The sequence below is a fragment of the Pelobates fuscus genome, chromosome 5 (assembly GCF_036172605.1).
Source record: "Pelobates fuscus isolate aPelFus1 chromosome 5, aPelFus1.pri, whole genome shotgun sequence".
Classification (NCBI taxonomy): Eukaryota; Metazoa; Chordata; class Amphibia; order Anura; family Pelobatidae; genus Pelobates; species Pelobates fuscus.
Genome location: NC_086321.1, coordinates 46856711 through 46882572, shown reverse-complemented (window position 1 = coordinate 46882572; position 25862 = coordinate 46856711). Strand labels below are relative to the sequence as shown.

The following is a 25862-nucleotide window of genomic DNA, read 5'->3' as shown; positions in this document are numbered from 1 at the left end:
CCATGCAGACTGACAAACACTGATCCATGCAAACACACACACTAACCCATGCAGACACACACACTGATCCATGCAGACACACAAACACTGACCCTTACAGACACATGCACACTGACTCATGCAGACACACCACTGATCCATGCAGTCTGACAAAACACCCGGATCCATGCAGACACAAACACACATACTGACCCATGCAGACACACACACTGACCCATGCAGACACACACACACACTGAGCCTTGAAGACTGACACACACACTGACACATACTGATCCATGAAGACTGACACACACACTGGCACATGCAGACTGACACGCACTGATCCATGCAGACTGACATACACACTAACCCATGCAGACACACACACACAATGACCCATGCAGAAAAACACACAAACTGAAAAACACTGATCCATGCAGACAAACACATTGATCCATGCACACACACACACTGATCCATGCAGATAAACACACTAACTCATGCAGACACACACATTCTCTGAAACACACACTTACTTACATTTCATATATCTGACTCTTCATGTATTCCATGCATGGCTGGCATCCCATCACTCCTTGCTATGATCCAGCCCACTTCTCCACAAGTACAGTGCAGGGGGCGAGAGCGAGTGAGAAGTGCACCTCGTGAAAGGCCTACTGGGATACTCTCTGCCTCACTGCCCCACTTTCCTAATCCCTCCCTCCCATGTCTCCATGTACAGGCAGGGGGTAGGAGAGCTAATGGAATGGTGATCAAGTGCAGCCAGGCGCCGGCGAGGAGGTAATTCAGAACCGTGTGATTAATGGCTGCTCCGCGCCCACTCACACCTGACTGCCATCCTGTTCCCATCCTTAATTTTACTATTTCTGGCCATTTGGTCAGTTTTACCATTTGTTACTGAGTCTGTCTGGATAGTCTAGTCGCCCGGACAGACCTAAACGTCATTAGCGGCAAGCTTGCCACAGGTGCCCCCAGGGAACTGGCGCCATAGGGGGCATGTAAAGCTGTGGGTGAGAAGTAAAGTTTGGAGTACGGGAGGTATGTGCATGGTGCGGTATGTTAACTGGTTAGCTTAAAGGGTTACTCTAAGCATCATAACAACTACAGCCCGCACATAATATATTCATGTGGTTTGCCCTTGCATATCTTTCAGTTCTCTTTTTCGTTAGTTATCTGCCTGACATCCTATTTCCTCTTCTCTTTCGCTCTTTAAACACATTTCACTTTCTTTCCCAAACCCCATTTAACCTTTTTGCTCTCCCACCCGTGTATATGCCTAGCTCCTACAACAATGCATGTTTCGTCTCTCCATCAGAAGTCACGTTCTAAAAAACTCACCATGATACACTCTCCCTTCAGAGAATCCTGCTATTCCAGTTTGGATTCCCTCCTCCTTTCAGAATTGATTTGTATTATACTAACTATCTTTGAAGCCTTGCCCCGCAAGAGAGAAAAAGAGTCTAGATAAACAGTAGCTCAGCTCACACTCTGTAAAAAACTTGATGTGGCTACTGGTGCTTCTTGCCATAACCCAAAATTGCCTACCATGACCCCGCATTGCCTGCCATGACCCCACATTGCCTACCATGACCCCGCACTGCTTGCCGTGACCCTGCATTGCCTGCCATGACCCTGCATTGCCTGCCATGGACCCGCATTGCCTGCCATGACCCTGCACTGCCTGCCATGACCCTGCACTGCCTGCCATGACCCCTCACTGCCTGCCATGACCCCGCATTGCCTGCCATGACCATGCACTGCTTGCCATGACCCCACATTGCCTGCCATGACCCTGCATTGCCTGCCATGACCCCGCACAGCCTGCCATGACTCCACATTGCTTGACATAGATCAGATGAGAAATTGGATTTACAGGAATATGAGCATACGGTCTGGGATTAAACTGAGAAGTATGGGAATGGGGTTCCTATACTAGAGGAATATTCACCTGCTATCTGCTGAAAACACCCCCTTTTCTACTACTTCCACCAGCTCTTTCACTTGTTCTCCAATACCCTAATAGTGAATGTTTCCTCTTCATACCTTTTACCATGATCATTTTACAATATTTGTGGTATGCTGGGGGAGATTTTTTATAACCCTCTTGCTAAAGATATAATGTGTTACTGCATTGACCTATGTCCAGTCTGATGGGGACAAAGGTGGCAGATATGATACTATCCCACTGTATGGCTCTGCAAAATATGCTGGCACTTCACAAATAAATAATTACAACAGAACAGGGCATTTGGCCTTATACCTATAGTGGCTCTTTAGCAACTTGTTGTATGTGTAGTTGTCCAAACAGTTGCCTAAGACCTTCTGCAGGATGTCTACCTGAATGGCATATGTGGAGCAACGGTGAAAGAAAATCACTGACCGAAAACGTGGTAGTGGGTCACCTGTAAAATAGAGCAATTTTACAAAGTGCAAGTAAGTATTAATGGGTTTATGCAAGTAAGTATCAATAGTGTGCTATTTATCATTTAGTATAATAGCCAAACACCCAGAGCATTTCGTAGACAAGCACTGTAACTACCTCATCTCTTTGAAGTGGCTCTGATTTTTGGAATCCCTTAGCAGCAGCCTTCCATTCCGCATTAAACTTTTTTTTTTTACATGAAACACAAAACACTGTTCTTTAAAATTTTTGTATTTAATGTCAAATAAAATACATTCAGTAGTAATAACGAGTATTTTCAATTAGCATGTACAAGCTTTCAGATTACAAAAAGCAAGGGATAATTCCCATTTCAAAATCATCAGTATTCTCCTAGGCTTTTCTGATGTTTTTTTTTTTTACAAAATATGTATATACGTAAAAAAGAAAAAAAAGCTAGATGGCGTTAGGGTTAGAGTTCTCTAAACAAAAACCAAATGTAGAATTGTGAGACCTGAGCAGTTCCTCTCCCTTCATAATAATAGATGAAAGATGTAACGAACCAGAGAACTTTTGTGCTGGTAAGAAAGCTAAAAGTTTGATGTCAAATATTGTTCCATAGGAGGCCATGAGTTAAAATAAGCAGAATGTTTGGAAGCTGGGTGAAATAGGATGGTAGATATCCAACTCGGATATTTAATTTGTCTATTCCACATATTATGGTATACAATACATTTAATAAATCACATGAATGTTTAACTCATAACTCATTAACTCATGGTCAGTGCTTAATTTGGTCCCCAAGACACGATTTATGAGGACCACAGCAGACATGATAGCCTGAATGCCTGAAACTTTTATCAGATCTCAATGCTTTGTGTTTTTGCAGAACTAAAGCTACAATCATAACAATACAAGTTACCAAAACAGATTTCTACAACTTCAAGTTTTAAACTACTTGCAAGAAAATGTACGAAGCATGTGATACGTTACTGAGAGGATCTCACCATTGTATTGTTCAGAGAGGATTTGTCAACATGAGAATAAGGAGAGAAGAACAGGCAAATGTTCACCACTGTTTAGTAATTATCCCATTTAGTGTTTATACTATTCAGTAAGCTAGGAAAATACAGATTTTCGTGGCTGAAAACTAACTTTGACCCACTAACATATAGCTTGTAAAACATCATTTAATTTATAACAATGTGACGGGATTAAGGAATCCTTTCTTTTTGGCCCTTAAATGCTCAAGTTTTTTAGGTAGTGGTAGATCTCCTGGAGTGGAGGAGACAGTTTGTGGTCAATCTCCACTCATCTTCAACTGATCGCACAAACACTTCAGCAAATCTCATCCACCTTCTTTGAGTTGCTGTCCCTTGCCCACCAACCAACCTATATGTTGATTAAATAATTAAGGGAAAGATATAAAGATAGCATCAGTACCGCTAATCGAGCTATAAATCAACGCGTACTGCTTGGTACTATTTAGTCGTGAGTTACTTGGTCTTGGAGGTTTAAGTTTTTTTTAACCAGTTTAAACATGCTGCCTTCACTGCCTATGAAATCATTACTCTCTCAGCATCTGAGAGATGTCAAGTGGAAAAATGAATATTGCTTTAGGCAAAAAAAAAAAAATCAACAAGCTGCCAGGATATAGTCGCTACTGTAGTCCGTAAGTGTCTATGTACAAATTATGGAAAGATAAGACACATCCAAAATGCAACTAAGGGTATGCAAAAAAAAACTTGCTAATGTGATGTATGGAGTGCGAAAACGCACCTTAACCCCTTGTTTTGTTGCAGCTCTGGTGAAATTTGTTAGTCCTGTTATAGCTGCAGCACATTCAGATTCTCTCTTTCTGTTTAACGTTTGCAAGCTTGACGTTTTCTTGTTCAGTAGATTGAGGTGCAGGCTCGATGTGACATCCGATCATCAGCTGGTAAACCATGACTCCAGCAACGGAACCGAGCAAGGGAGAGACAATGGGGACCCACCACCACTGGTCACCAGCCCTGGAAGAAGCCACAAGTAAATATGTATGCAATAAGAGCAGATATATCACAGATGTATGTTATATTCAAAGGAAACATGAATTTTTCTTACAGCAATACTTGACATGGGATGAGGACATAAGATACTCCTTTTTTTAAAACACTGAAATCAAAATGTCAATCACTGCACAGGAATTCATGAGAGTGCCATTGTTAAAGGGAAACTCCACTGCCCAAATAAAAAAAATTTAAATCACAATCTAGTAGAAATTTTTAACAGTGATTGACAGCCTATGGGGTCTTCATTTATTTGCCATTCTTGGGGAAGCTTCCCCAAGCAGGGCAAACCTCTTGCATGATGTCAGTCACTCCATTTCTATACTCCCTAACCAGTGCTGCCAGGGAGTTTCCATAGAAACCACAGCGCATGCACTATGGTTGCTACAGGTGAAGAGCAGAAGGACCTGTGGGAGGTCCCTTATGCTCTCCTTGTCAATTATTTGACATAGAGTGTATGCCAAAAAAATTGATTGACATGTGGTAGAAAAAATATTTTTAAATAGGTTTTTCTCCTAATCTATAGAATATGCAGATGGGATTTCATGCTTTTTCTAAAGATCATGATTGGTTTGGGGGGGAGGGGGAGTGGAGGGGGCTGACAGGGTCCCTTTTAAGTATTAATACATGACTACATATTGTCCTGTGAGCAAGTCATTATTCAGTCACAGCAAATTACACCAATACTGCTTTGACTATTGTTTGAAGTAAATTGGTTATCTGTATACACCCAGCATTTCAGGTTTACCGAATTATAATGTGAATCAGTTTACTATGATGATTTCACACACACCCACTTATTTTATTCCAGCAGAAAAAAAATGATTAGTAACTTAGACATGTTCTTCTTCCCATAGCCTTATTATTCTATAACTGAGCGAGACGCACAGCATGTTTCAACAAGTTTACACACACACATATATATATATATTCTCAATGCTCTATTCATTAGAGGTTTTGACAAAATTGAATTCTACAGTAGAATCTGTGCTTTTAATAACATTATTTCCTTAGTAGGAATTTATAGCATGTCAGAAGCTCACATTTGATCAATTATTAAAAAAAAGTATACTCTAATTTCTGTTTCCAATAAAATGGCTAAAAATGTACTAAAATAAACTGAAAATGATAACAATGTTTAAAATAGAAAAAAAAATGTATTTGTTTGTTTATTCTGAGTCTGGCTACATGGTCAAAATCCTATCCAGTCTAAAATGAATCCGAGACAGTTTCTGCAGAAATTTGCTGCATTGTCATAGAAGTGCAGATGAGAAGAGCTCCATAGAAAAAGAGCATATTGTTTTATAAAGTTTACTCTAACAAAATGGAAGTACACACTGAATTTTAAAATCTATAAATAAATTATTGTTTTCCATGGTGGAAGTTCCTCCGCTAGCAAACCGGTAGAAGCTCTCAGAAATAGATGGAACCCATACAAAATGATTATTTAATATGAAACGTGAAACAATTTGCGTCTCATTACAAATGGCCCAAAGGCATTATGGGTACTTGCCTTTTAAACACCACCAGTCTAAACTAACGTCTTGTGTTTTCATTCACTTAATAAAGATTGGCAAGCGTTTAAAAGTCCAGTATCCATAATTTATATTCGCTAAATATCAACATTCTTATGTTCCTGTAAGAAACATGTAGCTGGCCATGATTGACGTGTCCATCAATATATAACTTTAATTTGTTTTTCAGACACATCAATGCTAGTTTTAGATCAAACATTTGTTTACATTCCTCTCTCACGGTGCAGGTTAAACTAGGTAACCTTATGCGTGCTATGTCGTGAAAAGATAAAACGTGAAATGATTTTGCCTCCTAGTCATACATAGTGAGGTTTTGCAATTCGATATCATGAATTGCTTGAGAACACAATTACGCTTTCTTGTAATGTTTAAATGTTATGCTGACAATTTAGAAATACAACCGTAATATCAAGTTGGATTTTAATTCCGAAACTATTATTAATATATATTTGATAGGCTTCAATCTATTTGGCTTCTGTTAGAGCGCGTTACGCATTCAGTGCTATTCACAAAAGTGTGATTTTTCATGAGTTCAAAGTGGATTCAAAATAATTTTACATTTTTAACCCCTTAAGGACCAAACTTCTGGAATAAAAGGGAATCGTGACATGTCACATATTTTGGAAAAGTCAGATATAAGATCGGCCTAAAATTTCAAATTCACTTTGAAGTCCATACAGTTAACATATTAGTGAATAACACTTATTGACTACAAAACTTATTAATGTTTACAATCCTCATTTATCTGTAAAAAAAAAAAATTGAGTAGAATGTAAAAGTAAAAGGTCTGTGTATAATTTATGTTTTTGATAAGTGAAGTGCTTGTTTATGTGGTGGAATTTCGTAGTGGCCACTATGGGCTATAATCACTAAATTAATTGTACTAATTATTAGAAAGCCTACCAGAAAACTTCTGTTCCCCAGCCAGCGAGAGAAGTGAACAGACGAGGTCCAAAGTCCCTAGCAGGGTTTACAGCATATCCAGAATTGAATCCCATAGACAATCCAATGACCAGGACGACAAACCCTACTGTGAAGGCCTCCAGTCCTCTAGGGATGGGGTTATTGTAAGGATCCACGATGGCTAGGACACAAACCACCAGAGCTGCTGTACCGATGAACTGTTATAAATCAATAGACAAAGACAGACGTTATAGAAATTTACATTTGTCAGCTAAATCACTGCTCAACATGGGTTAATGTGCTAATAACATTATGCAAAAAAAACCCAAAAAAAACAATCACTTATATTTACCAATGGTTTTGTATGCCGCGATAAGACAATTTTGTGTTCTCACCATGCTCTGTTATTTTTTATAAATAATGCACTGACAGGTCATAGAGACATATGCTGAAATTTCTAACCAGTCAATTCAATTCTACAACATTGTCACCATGCCTTGACAGATGTTCTTAAAATATTTCTTGCAGAACAACAAAAACTGTAGCCAAACATGTAACACCTTTGTTATTTTTTTTTGTTATGTTTCTAATTTGTGTACAGTTTTCTTATCATGTTTTTACTTTGTGTAAAGTTAAGTGAGTTTAACCACAAAATCATCACTTGTGAAGAATATGACATTTCAGGTAAAAAAAAAACCAGATAGACCATAATAGCTGGCCCCAAAAAACTGCTGAAATTTAGATTTTATTTTTTTTCTGCAATTTGGATATATCGGCCTAAAATATGTGATTCCCTTGTTAGTTTTCCAGACTTCCTGGTTTAACGAATAAACCGTTATGAATATGTTACTGTAGCAAATCCTGGAAACATTACTGTGCCATTGGGAAGCCTCCTGTCCATCAATATGCATTAATTCCTGAACAAAGAAGTAATTGAAGTCTGGAATGGAGAGACGATTGTGTGTCTTCTCAAGGTCACATACTCAAGACATGTAAGATGAGTGGATGGTATCACTGAGATATTTGTCAAGGTCAAAGGAAGTCAGCTAGTTAATACTATACCATTACTGCACCGTAGTATAATATACCCTTCCAAAGCGACATCATGTCACCGTATTATAAATTACATTATTGCTGGGTCTTGAATAGCTAAATGAGTTCAATGAAGACATACGTAAGTTTTCACACAAATTATATATATTTGTAGGTTTACAAGTTCATAAGTTAACTGCCCAGTTTGTCATTTTAATGTCAGGGCAATTCACAGGAAGTTAAACAAATCTTGAGCCCTTTCCCTTTTCTTTCTAAATATGGGATTCTTCACAATTGCGTATATTTTACTTTAAAAATCCTATATATATTGTTTTGTTTTTTGTTTTTTAAAGGGAAGGAATAGCTTTCTTTCAATGTCATACTTAGATCCATACCAAAATGTTTTTAAAAAAAATCATTAATTAATAAAAAAATGGAAAAGATTTGTATTTTTTCACAGTACCCCTATAATAATTATAACGCAACAGGTGCAAAAAGGTGACACCCTAAGTAACCCTAACACACTCACCGTAGTGTTTGCTAACACAAATTCCAACATTAAGTTGGGACGTTAAGTGAATTGACCCTTTAGTAGCATTTAACTGAGAGACTCTGTTTATTTCTGCTTTATCTCATGTATTGTACTGGGAAATCACAGCCACTCACCTGGTCAAAGAATCCATTCATGAGGGTCAAGTGTTCTGTTGGAAAGGTAGCAAAGATGCCAGCTGTGCCATTAGGGCCGGTTACATAAAGCTGTTCATTCGCAAAAAACCAAATGGCATCTGAAAAAAGACATGATAATATTATTCATTCATTACTCATAAGCTGCCTGCTTGTCAATGTATTTAATTTGTATCTAAAAATATAGATATATTCAATACAGACACTCTCCTTTCTGTGAATGTGTCTTTTCTCAAATTGTATATAGAAAAAACTATGTACACCCTATACTATAACCCACTGATATATTAAACTGTATATAGAAACACTACTACACTACACAATAAACCACTGATGTATTGAACTGTATAGAGAAGCACTGATACACTACCCTACACTACAAACCACTGATATGTCAAACTGTATATAGAAACACTACTACACTACCCTACAATATAAACCACTGACATATCAAACTGTATACAGAAACATTACTACACTACAAACCACGGATATATCAAACTGTACATAGAAACACTACCCTACATTATAAACCACTGACATTTTAAACTATATATAGAAAAATTACTACATTACCCTACACTATAAACCACTGACACAAACTATATGTAAAAACACTACTACACTACCCTACAATATAAACGACTGACATTTTAAACTATATATAGAAACATTACTACATTACCCTACACTATAAACCACTGACACAAACTATATGTAGAAACACTACTACACTACCCTACAATATAAACGACTGACATATCAAACTATATATAGAAACATTACTACATTACCCTACACTATAAACCACTGACATAAACTATATGTAGAAACACTACTACACTACCCTACACTATAAACCACTGACATATCAAACTATATATAGAAACATTACTACATTACCCTACACTATAAACCACTGACATAAACTATATGTAGAAACACTACTACACTACCCTACACTATAAACCACTGACATATCAAACTATATATAGAAACATTACTACAGTACCCTACACTATACACCACTGATATATCAAACTGTATATAGAAACATTACTGCACTACCCTACACTATAAACCACTGATATCTCAAACTGTATATATAAACACTACTACACTACCCTACACAATAAACCACTGATGTATTGAACTGTATAGAGAAACACTACTACACTACCCTACACTACAAACCACTGATGTATCAAACTGTATATAGAAACACTACTACACTACCCTACACTATAAACCACTGACATATCAAAATGTATACAGAAACAATACTACACTACCCTACAATATAAACCACTGACATATCAAACTGTATATAGAAACACTACTACACTACCCTACACTATAAAGAATTGGTATATTAAACTGTATATAGAAAGACTGCTGCACTACACTATAAACAATTGACATATTCTGTAATAAAGTCTCAAAACAGAACGAATACAGGATAGATGGGGAGACAGACAGACAGACAGCAAAACTTACATCTAAAACATATTACCGTACTATGCAGCCAATGGGAGATAAGCAGGGGGGGAGGGGAATCTCCCATTGGCTAGAAAAACCTTGCATAATCCATGTTCCCAGTCTGTGGTCTATATATTCTCTTGATCAATACTGAACATCTACCTCTGAAAGTGCTTTCCGTCCACTTACCATAGTACAAGCCATAGACAATACCAGCTCCAAGGAAGGCCCCCAAAGTCTGTGCAATTGTGTAGATAGGAAATTTGATCCATGGCTCCCTGGCCATGATGCATAAAGCAAATGTCACAGCTGGATTTAGATGGCCTCCTGGAGAGGAAGATATATCTGTTAGCATTTGAAATATTGTCCAGTAAGAAAAATTAGTAAACAACGTTTGTGTTCTCTAGATGGTAAGATCACGTCCATATTTTTCTCAGGCCTCTTCCATAATCTCAAGCCTCTCAGTGTAGATCAATCTAGTTAGCCCATCCTCTGACACACTTACCTGACACCTGTCCAGCTATCAAGATACCCAGCATTACAGCAAAGCCAAAGGCAAGATTGATCGTCAAGAACTGTCCATGGGATCCTTTACTGAGAACAACCTGAGCCACAGATCCACAGCCAAACATCTGCAAAAAAAAGAAGAACAATCAGCTAAGGGATATTCCTCTTTACCATAATCTCTTGAGGTTTAGTCAAAATACTGAAATTACATAGAAAATGCACATTTTAAGAAAAACTACAAGAAGATGTCTAAGTCAGCTGTTTTCCTAGCTATACTAACTCACAACTCAATTCACCATTTATCATAATCTGTGCTCTACAGAGTACTTTATCCTCAGGGTCCAGGTGTGATATTGTAAAAAAAATTGCAGCGCTGTAAAGCAAGCTAAAAACACATTGTATTTAGTATTTGTTCAATGTCTGCAACAAGATTCCTGAATAATATTTAGATCACTCTTCTATTTGCCGCACAGGTACTTATTTAAGCTGGTAATCATTTTTTTCAGATTTAGAAAGACACCAAGGTGTCACAAGCGCTATACTTATCATATGGGAGCACTTTTATTGATAAACCCCCCCCCCCCCCAATTTACCACTACATTGTGAAACCCATTTACTTATTCCCTAGGCACCTTATTGTAGTAGTATTGGATCGAATACTTAAAGGAACACTTTACTGTTAGGAATACAAACATGTATTCCTAACACTATAGTGCTGGAGTGGCTGTTTAAGTGACCAGTCTAACTCCCTGTGCAGTAAAAAAGTTAAACTTGCCTGTTCTCTCTTGCCGCAGCTGGCCTCGCCTCCATGGCTGAGATCATCAATCTTGATGATCTGAGCCAATCCCATAGGAAAGCATGGTGAGGCTATCGTGCATGCGAGGACACACTGCATTAAATTAATACATCTCTACGTGGAGACGATGAATGTAGGTGCTGTGCAGTTTGCAGCACTGGATTAGGAAGCACCTCTAGTGGTCGCCTGAGTGAAAAATGTAGAAAAAATTAAAGCTAATCTGGAAAACTTCTCCATCTTAGTTGTATGCACATCTTGACTATTTTATCCACAATTTTAAAATTCAGATATTAATTCTACACAGTTTGGAGCTCTGTCAATAAAGCCCATTGTTTTGCTGATCCGGTTAAAGTTTTGTGGAAAGGATTCTTGGCAGATAGAAATAACAGAACACTTAGAGCATTCATTAAGGCTCCCTTTAGTGGGACAGTCCCGACTTATGGGTTCGGTTTTGCCACCCCAATTTAGTTTCCTGGCGTCCCACATCTGGGGACACCAAGGAACTGCCTTCAGACAGCACATCACGAGCTCATCATTAAAACTGTTTGCACCATGCAGCGGGCAATATGCAATTCTTTTTGCATATTCCCGCTAGTAGGGGGCTGGCTTGGAGACTGTCTGTCAGCCTGGTGTGCTTGACACCAGACGCATCCACTTCCCGAATAGGTCTGCCCATTGTGGGTGTCACATCCCTGTCAATGCCCCCTAGAAGACTCACCCACCCTTCCTGATTACATACTTAACAATGTTGGGAGGTATGTATTTATGGCTGAATTCCCAGTTTGCAAACTTTGTTTTTCCCAGAATGCTACACGTTGTATGTGCCATTGGGAGGTACATAAATAATGAAATATTGCTGATCGGCTATATGTATAAGTCACGTGCTTCCAGTGGAAATCAATGCATCCCGCAATCCCAGATGGGATCCTATAGAGAACATCCATGATTAATGGATTCCTGCTAGCAACATATGAATTCTACATACTCTTTACCAGCAGATTGAATTGTACCTCCCAAAAGCATGTGAAATTAAAGGCTGTCTGGGGAAACACAGTGTAGGTAAGTACTGTAATACTAACTGTGTTGAAGAGATAAGGATGTGAGTTTATTGGGTATTAAATAGGATTCAGGAACTGTGACCTTTCTTGTAAACAGGATACAGCAGCTGTCAAACAGATATTTTAAATGGTTGTAGTTACATATATATACGGGACATTAATTCCATCTAAGAAAATACTTTTATTGACCACTTGAGTAAATAGGCAGTTGGGTGTTTTTACAATTAACAATGTTTAGCACATTTGTGCCACAACCCAGTAGTTAATTAAAATCTGAGCTTTCTCGTGACAGCTCTGTAGTAGGAATTAAAATGTCTAGACTTGCTGAATGCTAATACTCTGTGTACAGAATAAAAATGGCAGTACTTGTGCAATGGGGACAAAGAATATTAAACTATTGGCACATATATCTCAACTGATGAATAAATAAATTAAAAAAAATATAATCTGAATCCCCAAGATTACATTAAAAAAAAAAATCTTCATATTTAGTTGTCCCACAATATTATTTTAATTCATTTGGATTTATTTACTAAACAGCTGAATTTAAAACTGCAAAAGGGACATTAAAGGGACACTATAGGAAATCATCTCATTAAAGTGATTTAGGTTCAGTGTCTCTGTCCCATTTAACTCCTCACGCTCTGCATGAGTACATTCAGCGCCAGTTAACTCCCATAGGAAAGCATTTACGCATGCGCATTAGCCCCCCTTCCCCTCCATCAAATGAATCGGGTAATTGTTAAAAGGGTTTTTTAATCCTTCATCTACCAGATGGGGGACGCGAGTGAAGCGGGACCAGAGGGCACTATAGTGCTAGGAAAAGAGATTTGTATTCCTAGCACTTAGTATCCCTCTAATATGAGAAATGCTGCAGGCTGTTTTTTTTTTTTTTTTTTTACAGAATAAGATGATCTCTTTAAATATAATTCATTTAAAACTATTCCTTGTCTTAAACGAGTTTTGGCTGCGTTGACAACTGGCACTCCTACTTTGAGATCCTGTTTGCACAATCGTAGCGATAGAATCCTGCTGGGCAGAGTTCCATGATAGAGTACAATGTACTGTACAGGTGTACCCAAGATCTGGCTGATATAAAACATACCATTTACTCACATATAAAATAATATTGGGCTCTCACATGGAGTGGGGACTGCATGCCACCATTTGTGTGATAATAATACGTATAGAGTACATACTGAGGGGATCTGATAATCATAAAGGTATAATATTGTTTTGCAACAGCAACGTTAACTGTATGGTTTTATGCTATTTCAATGCACAGAGAACCAATAATCAATTTGTTGAGCTACAGGTCTCATGACTCTTGGCCAGCGTGGGACTGGATCTATTAGACTTGTCAAACTGACTAATTCTGATTGGTTCTAACTAACCGGTACTAAATTATTTATCACCAACAATGTGCAGAAACAAGAAAGTAAATGTCAATGTCCCCCCCCCTAATTCCCTATTATAAGATATACGCTTTTGGTTTACTGATCAAGAAATTGCAAATTCTATGCAAACGTTTTTAATTAAAAAAAAAATGAATTCCTCCACGACTCAACTTTTTAAACCTTGCCCATTTTAACCTAAAATTTGCCAATCCAATGTCAAGTCTTCACAATTCACAGGGCAAAGGATTAAACGTGGTGTCCATTCAGCCTAATATAAGTGAAATAGATGTATTTACACATACATGGGCTTCTGATCTTCTTTGACAAGCATTTTCCTAATCTCTGTAGAGTAAATTTCGCACATGTCTATGAATTATTGGCATACCTAATTGGCAAACCTGTTCCAACACATAGTATAGTAAAAATGTATCAGATGTACAATATAAAATACTCATGTAGACTCAAGAGAGTCAGGGGCTTCTTTAAATAGATCTGGTTTAATATGCTGGGCTAAGTATAGAGGTGAATTCACAGAGAGTGTTGGTTCAAGTTTCATAGCAGTGAAAAGGTACCAAGTAAACTCCTGTACTGAGCGGCAGTTCAGTTAGTAGCTTAGAACCAACAATTCCAAGTTTTAGTCGATCTTCCAACAGGAGAGCAAAACAAAGAAACTTTTTAATGGTTCTCCCAGTGGATAATCCACTGATGCAACTTTGCAAATTAATTCGCATTTTATAAATACAAAATATCGGTAACAGTAATCCCTTTACTTTAAATTATGTCACATCACTCTTCTATGTGGATTTGTTCAGGGTTTCAGAAACACAATGACTGGTAAAACTGATAGAGTGCCCTCTATAGGCAATGGAAATAACATATAGCTATACCTGATGCATGCAATACTGTAACCACAACCAACGCGTTTTACATCCAATGCATAAACAGAGCAATTTGTAATATTTTCGCTGAGATCGATCACAAAAGAAAAATACTTCCTTAAATTACATAATATGTTCAAACAAAACCAGAATTTGGGCGTTAGAATCGGACTGGAGTGATTCCCGGTTGAGTTCCATTGTGGAATTTACTCTTTATTTAATCTGGAGGAGGTTCTATCTTACATGCAGCTGGAGGATTGTGAATAATACCCGCGTTCTTAATGTCTCACATTAAGACTGATTTAAAGGGATTAAAGACTAAACTGGCATAATTCCTACCTGAAAAAAAAGGTACTATACAATTGTTAACTCCAACACTGCTGGTAAGTAAGGTGTACAGGGCAAGTTGGAAGATGTTCAAATTTTCTGAAGATACCACGGGTTGAGAAATTAGAACCTACAACATTAACTCGATAATACACAATTTCAACCCAGTGAATTTCAGATTGTCAATATGATGGAATGCAACGCAGGAATATCTAAAGCAGTCGGGAGTTTTAAAATACATCTATATAACATGTAATTATTCAATTAGCTTCTTCAATCATTAAGCAAGGCACATTAAGCAAGCCTCATAGTACTATCCTCAGGACTGGATTTCTGCATTCTACATTTAATGCACATTAAAAGCATTAAGAAGCTTTGTCTCCTAACATTCATTATGATGATGACATCTGTACATTTTACTTAGCCTGTCTTTAGATGACAATATTAGTAACAGAATTCATATCAAAAGTTTTATCAATTAAATATATTAACATATGTTGTCCTATGCTACTAACCAGGCCTTAGATTTAATTCACCGTTGTGTCATAGTATACACTTCAGAGGTGAATCTTTACTTGCCTGGGCTACATTTTCACTAGTCAATGGCTAATGGCAAGTGGAAATTGTGAGCCATGGCCTATATGATGGTTCATTCAAGGTTTGGCACAACAGGTGGTACTAAGTCCAAATTCAATCAATCATGTAATGCTAGTCTAAGAATGGATTTTAGGAGATTATTTTGCAGTTAGTCTAACCAAAACAAACATTGGCCTCTGAGAGCCATGCTTGCCAATTTACAATTTAAAGTGGAATGAGACAGGACACAAAGTAACATTATCAACAAATGAAAATAAAAATGTTGGCTACATTGCTGATACTAAAGGAGCCTTTCTGTAAGATAAGAGCTTTGAGGGAGCTTTTATAAAGGGTTGACTTACTTAAAAGGATCTCACAAACTTAAACTAATCGTAAAAAACAAACAAACAGTTAAGCATTTTGAATGTGATTTCTGATGAGAATCCCTTGATGTAGACCAAGGTAAGATGCTTGAATGTAGTTTCTAATGAAAAGTCCTTGTTGCGGATAAGTGGTTCTTAACCTTTGCTATTTCAAAATGCTCGCAGTAGTTGGAGTAGGCACATTGTATGCATCAGGCCCTAAGTATTTCCTATTGCAATAAAAAGTTTACTGCAATAGGAGATTGTCAGAAATATTTAGAAGAAGGCTACAGGAGGCGAGATTCGAAAAGATGGTTGAATCAACTTTAGTAACAATTGACACCTTTATACTGAGTAGCAAGGGCGGGAATGTGTACATTTGAAGGGTAAAAGAAAGCCAAATATACCACCAATATATACAAGTTCGACACAAATAATAATAGACTCAATTAATAGACTAATAATAGATAATAATTAGCAATGGCTTGTGCTTTAAAAAAAAAAAAAACGATTTATAGTTTTAAAATTCACATGGTTTTCTTGGCAGCCTTAAAGGGACACTATAGGCACCCAGACCACTTCAGCTCAATGAAGTGGTCTGGGTGCCAGGTCCATCTAGGGTTAACCCTGCAGCTGTAAACATAGCAGTTTCAGAGATACTGCTATGTTTACATTTGGGTTAATCCAGCCTCTAGTGGCTGTCTCACTGACAGCCGCTAGAGGCGCTTCTCACTGTGAAAATCACAGTGAGAAGACGCTAACGTCCTTAGGAAAGCATTGAGAAATGCTTTCCTATGGACTAATTGAATGCGCGCGCGGCTCTTGCTGCGCTTGCGCATTAGGCAGATGACGTCGGAAGAGGGAGGAGGGGGCCACGGCGAGAGTGGGACCCTGAGAGTGGGGGGGGGGGGGGACACCATAGACCCTATAGTGCCAGGAAAGTGAGTTTGTTTTCCTGGCACTATAGTGGTCCTTTAACACGGACAGAACATGACATGTACATTAGTTTACCATCCATAGTGCCATACTAACTGGACACGTACAATAATGTAGACAAAATACACATGTACATTATTTCTCTGAAGTTGCCCAAGGGTTCATTACAGGCCCCGGGATGTCTTCCTGGACACAGAGCTGCTATAATGTTATGTGTATTATATAAAATTTACCTTTGATAAACAACTTATTCCACTAAACTTCTAATGGGGTGAGGCAGTAAAGAACTGTCACTTTCAGAGAAGTGAACATTCCACTGTAATCATTAAAGGGACGAATCAATATTCCAATGACATTTACTAAGATTAAATATATTATGTCATCCAATACTGACTTATGTGGCCCTCTCAGTATTTGAAGGCAAATTAGATTGGTTGTGCAACACTGATCTAAGTGGAAATAGTTCAATTATGCAATGCTATTGTAACTAAAAAATTCAATGTAATCAAGTTCGAATACACATTATAATATTAGTTTTTAAATTCTTCAGGGGGATGTGGCAGTTACAGTTTTCTGCAGGAAGTAATTGAAATTTATCAGATCTTCCGTACAGGAAATTCTCTGGGTATTTTGGGCCATCCAGTAGCTATGTTCAATAAACTGATTCAATAAAGATAATAAAATTGGCATTCGTCCTTAATTAACCAGTTCACCCCTACTCTACCAAGTTGTTTTTGATTTTAAAAAAATAACATTTATTTGAAGAATGGACTAGTGAGCATTTAAATATGCAATATGATAGTAAGTTTGTGTGTAGATTGCTGATGAATGATAACTTAAAAAGTGAAAAACTATAAATGCAAATTTTCGTCAAATCTTTCAGTGACTCCCTGAAAAATTCTATTAGGATTATACGTTATACCTTATCAGAAATGCAGAATTACAGTTTATGTCTGACAACAATAGATAAATATAAAGTCAAACACCCTTCTTGTTGGTATTTGTAAGTAGGCCAAATGGCATTCCTGAGAACACAACTTATGTAAAATATTATGTTATAATAATGTTGGAATTCAGTCATAATGCCCACTTACACTAAGTACAGTTACACCACCCATCTTTATTATACAGGACATTACAGTCTGACATCTCTCTAAACCATGGGTCGTCAACTTGGTCCCTACCGCCCACTAGTGGGCCTTTCAGGAATCCAGGTGGGCGGTAGGGATATCAACGGCTAAATCTTATTTTTTAGAGGATTTCTCCTTTTGGGCGGGCGCAAGTGGCTATGCGGGCGCTCCCTCCTGCCAGACCACCTTCTGGGCCCCCCGGCATGGCGTGCGACAGTGGTTAGATCAGACGCGGCGAGGGAGCTCTAACCTCTCTGCTCTGCTCCCTCGCGCGATGTTTTCTGATGCTGCGGCAGCAGGAATGCTCCCGGCATCAGTAGACAGCACGCGAGGGAGCAGAGCAGAGAGGTTAGAGATCCCTCGCCCCCTCGGATTTGAACTCTGCCGCCTGCTGAAGTGAAGCCCCACTGGACCCCAGGGACAGGGAGGTTGGGTGGACATTTAATATTAATAATTTGTGTGTATGTGTGTGTGTGTGTCTGTAAGTGTATGTGTGTGTGTGTCTGTAAGTATATGTGTGTATGTGTGTGTGTCTGTAAGTGTATGTGTGAGTGTCTGTAAGTGTATGTGTTTCTCTGTGAGTGTGTGTCTATAAGTGTATGTGTGAGTGTTTGTCTGTGAGTGAGTGTGTGTGTCTGTAAGTGGGTGTGTGTGTGTGTTTGTCTGTGAGCAGAGTACTTGCAGAATAGAAGAAAGAAGGAGCAGAGTATTTGTAAAAAGGAGAAAGAAGACGCAGAGTACTTGTAGAATAGGAGAAAGAAGGAGTAGAGTACTTGTAAAAAAGGCAAAAGAATGAAAATAAAAAGGAAAAGGAGAGAATTGTTGTTGGCTAATTATAGTAAGTGGGCTTCCTAGCTCAGCCTTCCTACTGGGCATTGCTATAAGGAAGGTTAAAAAAATTGAAAAAAGGAAGAAAAAAAGATGGGGAGGGGAATTGAGGAGGGAGAGGAGGGGAGCTGATGCACAGATGAGAAATTAAATTATGAGCAAACAGAGAAATCGTCTGAATATCACCGAAAGAGGAGACCTTAGTTTGTTCCTTACAAAAATGGAAACAGATATCAAATATTTAGTCTCGCAGCACCAACCTCAAGGATCTCATTTATCACTAGTAAAGGTAAGTTCAATTTACTTTATTGTTTTCTCATTAAACTTTAAAGTTAAAAACATTATGGACATGCATAAAGTAGAAATAAAAAGATAAATGTACGTACATTTATTTATTTTAAAATACCCTCCTTTCTAAAAAATATTCTGCACTTGCGCGAAAACTGATGGGCGGTAAGGAATCTTTCCATCAAGAAAGATGCATTAGTGGGCGGTAGGTAGAAAAAGGTTGACTACCACTGCTCTAAACCATAGATGGCAACTCTGGTTAGTATTAAATTGGGAGGGGAGAGGTGGACCTATCACTGATGATGCTTCTGTCTTGTCCTCTAGGAGCTGTATACACTCTGTCTATGCCCTGGGATGAACTGGGTGCTATGGAACCTCTGTAGAGAGATGCTGTAAGAGAACACCCTTTATTAACTCCAGCAAATACAGGCCCCATTATTAACCATATCATCCCAGTTTATACGGTGTCCATTATTAAAGGGACACTATAGTCACCAAAGCAATTACAGCTTAATGTAGTTGTTTTGGTGAGTATAGTCAGTCCCTGCAGGCTTTTTGCAGTAATCACTGTCTTTTCAGAGGAAAGGTAATGTTTACATTACAGCCTAGGAACACCTAGAGTGGGCACACCTCAGGTGGCAACCAGTGGTGCTTCCTTGGGCAGTGCTGCACAGTAGGCAGCACTGACATTCAGCTTCTGCATGCTCTGCATAGAGACGCAGAACATTTTTTTTTAATTCAATGCATATGTGTGGTGAAATGCTGATTGGCCAGGGTGGCTTTGGGATCCGCCCCTGCCCCCATCCCACCTCCTTGGCTGAAATCATCAGAATTGACAAGCTCAGTCAATCCAATGCTTTCCTATGGAAAAGTTGGAGGCGGGGCCAGAAAAGAGCAAAGAGCCTCGCGCAGTGCTGGAATAAGGTGAGTAAATCACCTTACTAACCTAAGGTAAGGGGATGCGGGGGAGGGTAACCACCAAAAAGGTGATTTTAGAACACTAGTGTCAGGAATACACATTTGTGTTCTTGACACTATAGTACCCCTTTAACCTAACAATCTCAAAATATATTGTCCCCTTATTAACCCCATAATTCTAGCAAATGTTGTCTCGATTATTAACCCTATCACCCCAGCATACACAGTCCCCATTATGAACCCTATCATCCCAGTATATACATTGTCCATTATTAACCTCACAATCACAACATACTGTATAACATCATTATTGCTTCATATATACTCCCTACCAAGAAACTCTCATAATCTCATAATCTCAATGTATACCGGTCCCATTATTAACCCTATGATCACAGCATATACAGTTCTTACTATTAACCCAGTGATCCCAGCATATACTGCCCCCTTTATTAACCCATGATCCCAGCATACACAGTCCCCATTATTAACCCCACATGCCCAGGATATGCAACCCTATTCACCATCTTCAGGGTCACATTCTCTCTAATTTTACAGGTTTAGGATACGATGTATGTCACAATATTGCACAAAGTCCACAAACTGAAAACACTAACAGCAGTGATGTAACATTACAAATATGTAAATTATGAATCACAGGGCGCAGCTTCAAACAGAGACACTGAGTCTTATTCTAAAATTAATAATAAACATCTAAAGTGAAGCATTCCCCGTGGACACAATGGGATTCTCCTGCTGATTGCGCAACCTTTAGTTACCATTACTTTCTTTACTTAACCCCTTAAGGACCAAACTTCTGGAATAAAATGGAATCATGACATGTCACACATGTCATGTGTCCTTAAGGGGTTAAAACCCCTTAAGGACACAGTTTCAGAAATAAAATGGAATATTTCCGTCATGTGTCCTTAAGAGGTTAAATTGTTCTGCTTTTTCACACATCTGTCTGTCTCAACATGTTCCGAACAGGTGCAGAATAGCAGAAGCATCTGCTACCAGCCAGCTCCTGTTCGGCTTAGCCTTGCACATTTCTTCACTCAGTCTTTCTGATTTGTCTGAGGACTTGATCTATCGACTTATCTATAACCCTAAAGCCAAAATGAAAAACAGGAGAAGCTCCATTGTTTTCAATAGTTATGGCAACACTTATAGAACTTTATCCTACAATTGCAGTACGCTGCATAGCCCCCCAAATACCTATGTCTTATGCCCCTCAAGCTGGCAATAAGTTAATATCTCAAAAATGTCTACTGACAGGCACATGCAATAAAAAATAAATAAAAAAAAATATAGAAGTAGGCCAAACTGGAAGAATTCTAGGTCAGGGGTGGGGAACCTTTGGCTCTCCAGATGTTTTGGACTACACCTCCCATGATGCTTTGCCAGCATTATGTGTGTAAGAGCATTATGGGGGATGTAGTCCACAACATCTGGAGAGCCGAAGGTTGCCTATCCCTGTTCTAGGTCAAAATACAAAACTCAGACACTCATCAGAAACTCCTATCGCTTGAGTAGTATCAGCCTACATTTAACCACAGTACATTTTTCAAAATGTTTTGGTGTCACGATAAGATCACCTTTAGATTTTGTGCACTTTAAATATGTGATAGTCATACAACTTGTGCATCTCAGCAATTAAACATTTGGCTAAAAAAAGGCCAAACTGAGATACGCATTTTGTTTTTTAAAGATAGTAGTTGAGGTCTGGACATAAACTTTATAGAAAATGAGCATTTATCAGATTATTGTCAGAGACAGCAATCCAACTCCCATTGCCCACAGATAATGATTTATTTCAGTCCGAGCACAATTGCCTATCGCTGATTAGGATTATATATTTTTAATCCATGTGTGTTTACCAGCCGTGTCAGGTGTGCAAACCCAAAAGATTGACCTGCCTTCTTGATACAGAGGGCAGTGGCACCAATTGAAGCTATCTACTTTCAATAATCTCCAATACAACCTGTTCATTGTGTTTGCTTAACCCTATCTAGCCCATGCATATACCTGGCATCATTTTCCCAAAGAAGTCCCCAGATCACGAATAGTAAATGTTAAGGCTGGCTGAGCGTTATGGGAGATGCAGTTCAAAAACTAATGTGCCATGGTAAACTATGACTGAACCTAGACTATATCTCTTCAAGAGCACTTACAAGCATCCGTCAGTTTAAAACTACATATGACAACACAGGATTAAAAACATCTTATCAACACTAGGCATTTATAGAATGTATAAACAGAACTCACATTTGTCTTGAGTATACACAATGTATAGATGTATTAATATATTGTGTAAAGTGCCAAAATGACAAGCATACGTGACAGATGCTCAGCCTTCTTGTCATGTCAAGCACTGCTTTACTATAACGCTATATTTCTTGAAAATAAAATATATGAGAGCTAACAGAGTGTTGGTGAGATGATACGTTATGAAACTGATTTGTGCAAATTAAAACGTTTATGTTTTGTATCGTCTACTTATCTCAAGTATGACCTTGGCAAGATTCCACCGAGAGGACAGTAAATTCAAGAAATTATGTTTCCAAAATTTTTCCCAGAATTCCCAATACAACATGCAAATGTGACATAAAGGAGCCCTCGACCCGCACCCTAGAAATAATGATCTCCGCCAATCCAATGCTTCCCTTTATTAGGGGGAATACTGCGCACATTTGACAATCATCGCGCTGCGCTAATCAGTATCTCCTCATGGAGATTCATGGACTCACTGCATCTCTATGTGAAGCATTCAGCGTCAAAGATTGCAGGACCATATCTAGGAAGCCCCTCTAGTGGCTGTCAATCGGACAGGTGGCATATCTAGGAAGCCCCTCTAGTGGCTGTCAATCGGACAGGTGGCATATCTAGGAAGCCCCTCTAGTGGCTGTCAATCGGACAGGTGGCATATCTAGGAAGCCCCTCTAGTGGCTGTCAATCGGACAGGTGGCATTAGCAAAGACAGTAAACACTGTCTTTGCTGAGAATAGGCAGTGTGTAGGTAAACTGCTCAGCCCGCAGGAACAATGTAATTTCCACTATATCCACTACATTAAGCTGTAGTGGTTCTGGTGCTGGAGAGTGTTCATTTAATCTTGAATTCTCGCAGACGCCCTTAGCAAGGAATCCTTTATTTAAAAAAAAAAAAAAAAGTTTAAAAAACAAAAAACAAATTATGGGTTGTGATCTTAACTGACCAATGACTAGACACATGCGGAATTTAAATAGATAACAAATTTTCTCTTGTGTCCCCTAAAGCAGAACAAAAGTCTAAATTAGTCCAAGTTTTGAGTTGTAAGAAACATTGAGCATATACTTTAACCCAAACATCCCTCTGCTGTCCTCTTGTGTTCATTTAAACTCTGTTAACTGATCCGGGCTCCTGACTGCTTTGTATGATAACAAACAGCCAGTTCACTAGAGATACACACAATACAGTATAGCTGCAAATGATAAGATAAGTAGGGTGGAGGATACGTGCAAATATTGGGACTTTTCAAAACACAGAGGAGATAACGTTTAGGTAGTAATTTTGCCTAGAGATACAAGTTTAGGTAAGCCCAACAATATCAAATTAAAAAAAATTAATTACCAGTTTTTGAATTGTAACTAGGTCATAGATGATAACTGCCCCACATTTTCAAGAACAGTCCCTAGCTTTATATCTCAAAATGCCAAACTGTGTCCAAGTACAAAATTATTCTCAAAATTGAATTTTCTAGTGGAGACACACAACTGATGCAGATTCCAGTATGTATACTCAGACATTAAGCAATACAAAATACTGCAGCATGTTTAAATGCAAGTATGATTTAAAGGTTATTCAAATAGAAGTATCTAAATTATAAATGTAATATAAACTTCAACCAGACACATGCTGCCCTATAGATAGACAGACAGACAGATAGATAGATAGATAGATAGATAGATAGACAGATAGGTAGATAGAAGTGGTGCATGGAGTGAATTTTAATAACAGTTCATTTTTACTAGTTTTTTATTAAGTCACTGCAATTCAATTAATTGCCAAATTAATTTAGCATTCACCATGGGAACTGGAGATGTGCCCCCTACAATTAAAATCAGAAGAACAATGTAGCAGACATTTAACCCATTCTTGGTAGGTGACCAAAAATCAGTTAGAAGAACAATTCCGTTGGGATATGAATGGAATAACTCTCCTCATTCTCAGCCAGGGAGTTAGCAATACTTGTCTCATCTAGAAACTTGCAAAATATAAAGTTCATGAAATGATATTTATTTTTTTAATTAGCTTCCTTTACTAGCTTTGTTATATAAGTAAGACTACATTTATAAATATTTAATTAATTTATAACATCATCAATAAAACCTTCAGTTCACCTGCAGAATCACCGTATCCAGGGGATTTTGAATTCCCTAATTTCTGCCCCCAAACCAATTTTGCTGGGAAGCTAATTCAGGTATCTACTACTCCTTCTAACATATATTTCACTTTGTCCAAATCATGCCCCTTCTAATTTCCATTAACACCCATTAAGTTCTAGAAATACTCCTGAAAAAAAATATTCCCCCCACGACTGAAATCACAAATTCTCACCACAAGTATGAGAGTCCCAAGGCATTCTGCGAGAGCTTGTCTCAGGAGCTTGTTTCTGATCCTTAGCATCTCTGAGACCTTGTTCAAAAACTCCTTCTGTCGCCCCATGTTGACAGCTGTTCTCGACAGTCTCAGTGAGTGATAGAGCCGGGCTTCTTGTGAATAACCAGATGTCACAGACTTGCACTAAAGATGTGCATGAGCTTATAAATTGAAACTCAGGACACTTCCCCTCCCATGATGTGGGACACACCTCTCTCCACCCAGCACTAAACAAATGTCAAATTTGTTGTTTTACTTTGTTACTTGTGGAATATTTTTGGGTGTATTCCAATACCATCCCTGACTGTGTGATAATTCAGAGTCTCAAGAAGTGTGCAATCACTGAAGAAGTTTATACACTTCCCATGACAACTCAGCTTAAATCTCTCTTGTAGTGAATTAACAACCAAGTTGTAGAATTTTGGCAAAAGAAATGGTGTTTAGTAAATATATACCTCAAAGAGTTTTTGTGATTCACTATTATTATGTTTGCCAGATCAGAGGAGCATAATGTCAGTGCATTGTGGGGATATCATACAGACAATCACACACACACACACACACACACAGGCAGACAGTCACACACGCAGACAGACAGTCACACACACAGGGAGGCAGTCACACAGACAGACAGTCACACACACACACACACACACACACACACAGGCAGACAGTCACACACAGGGCCGGCCTTAGGCCATTAGACGCCCTGTGCGAAAAATCTTCATGGCGCCAACACCAAGTTGCCTGTATACAGTCACATACACAGGCACATAAGATAGTCACACAAACAGTTACAAGCAGACAGTCAGACACGCTCAGTTACAGGCAGACAGTCATACACACACACACACACACACAGTTACAGGCAGTCACACGTGCTCAGTTACAGGCAGACAGTCACAGAGCCAAACACACAGTTTAACGCAGCCAGTCACAAACAGTTACAGGCACATAATCAAAAACAGTTACAGGCACACAGTCACACACACAGTTACAGGCAGACATTCACACACACAGCCACAAGCAGACAGTCACACATACTCCATTACAAACAGACAGTCATACACACTTGGTTACAGGCATGCAGACACTCACGCACGCTGTTAGGTACACAAACTCAGTTAAAGGCAGATAGTCACACATACAGGCACACAC

At 38.5% G+C, this 25862-nt stretch overlaps 1 protein-coding gene across 1 annotated transcript; it reads right to left on the bottom strand.

Moving 5' to 3' along the window:
- Window positions 1-2640: 2640 nt before the first annotated feature.
- On the bottom strand, window positions 2641-24863 carry AQP3 (aquaporin 3 (Gill blood group)). The gene is made up of 6 exons (XM_063453825.1): window positions 24663-24863; window positions 10570-10696; window positions 10254-10391; window positions 8568-8686; window positions 6870-7087; window positions 2641-4395 (listed from the first exon to the last, which is right to left on the bottom strand). The coding sequence occupies exons 1-6, from the start codon at window positions 24768-24770 to the stop codon at window positions 4227-4229; spliced, it is 879 nt and encodes a 292-aa protein (XP_063309895.1). The 5' UTR covers window positions 24771-24863; the 3' UTR covers window positions 2641-4226.
- Between the last annotated feature and the right edge of the window lie 999 nt (window positions 24864-25862).

What these genes read in the sequence shown, in the direction of transcription:
- AQP3 (XM_063453825.1), bottom strand. Translation starts at nt 24,770, where the DNA reads ATGGGGCGACAGAAGGAGTTTTTGAACAAGGTCTCAGAGATGCTAAGG. An exon ending in GATAGCTGGACAGGTGTCAG is followed by an intron (nt 10,392 to 10,569) that starts GTAAGTGTGTCA and finishes CTTCCTCTCCAG; the next exon opens with GAGGCCATCTAAATCCAGCT. An exon ending in TGTCTATGGCTTGTACTATG is followed by an intron (nt 8,687 to 10,253) that starts GTAAGTGGACGG and finishes GTCTTTTTTCAG; the next exon opens with ATGCCATTTGGTTTTTTGCG.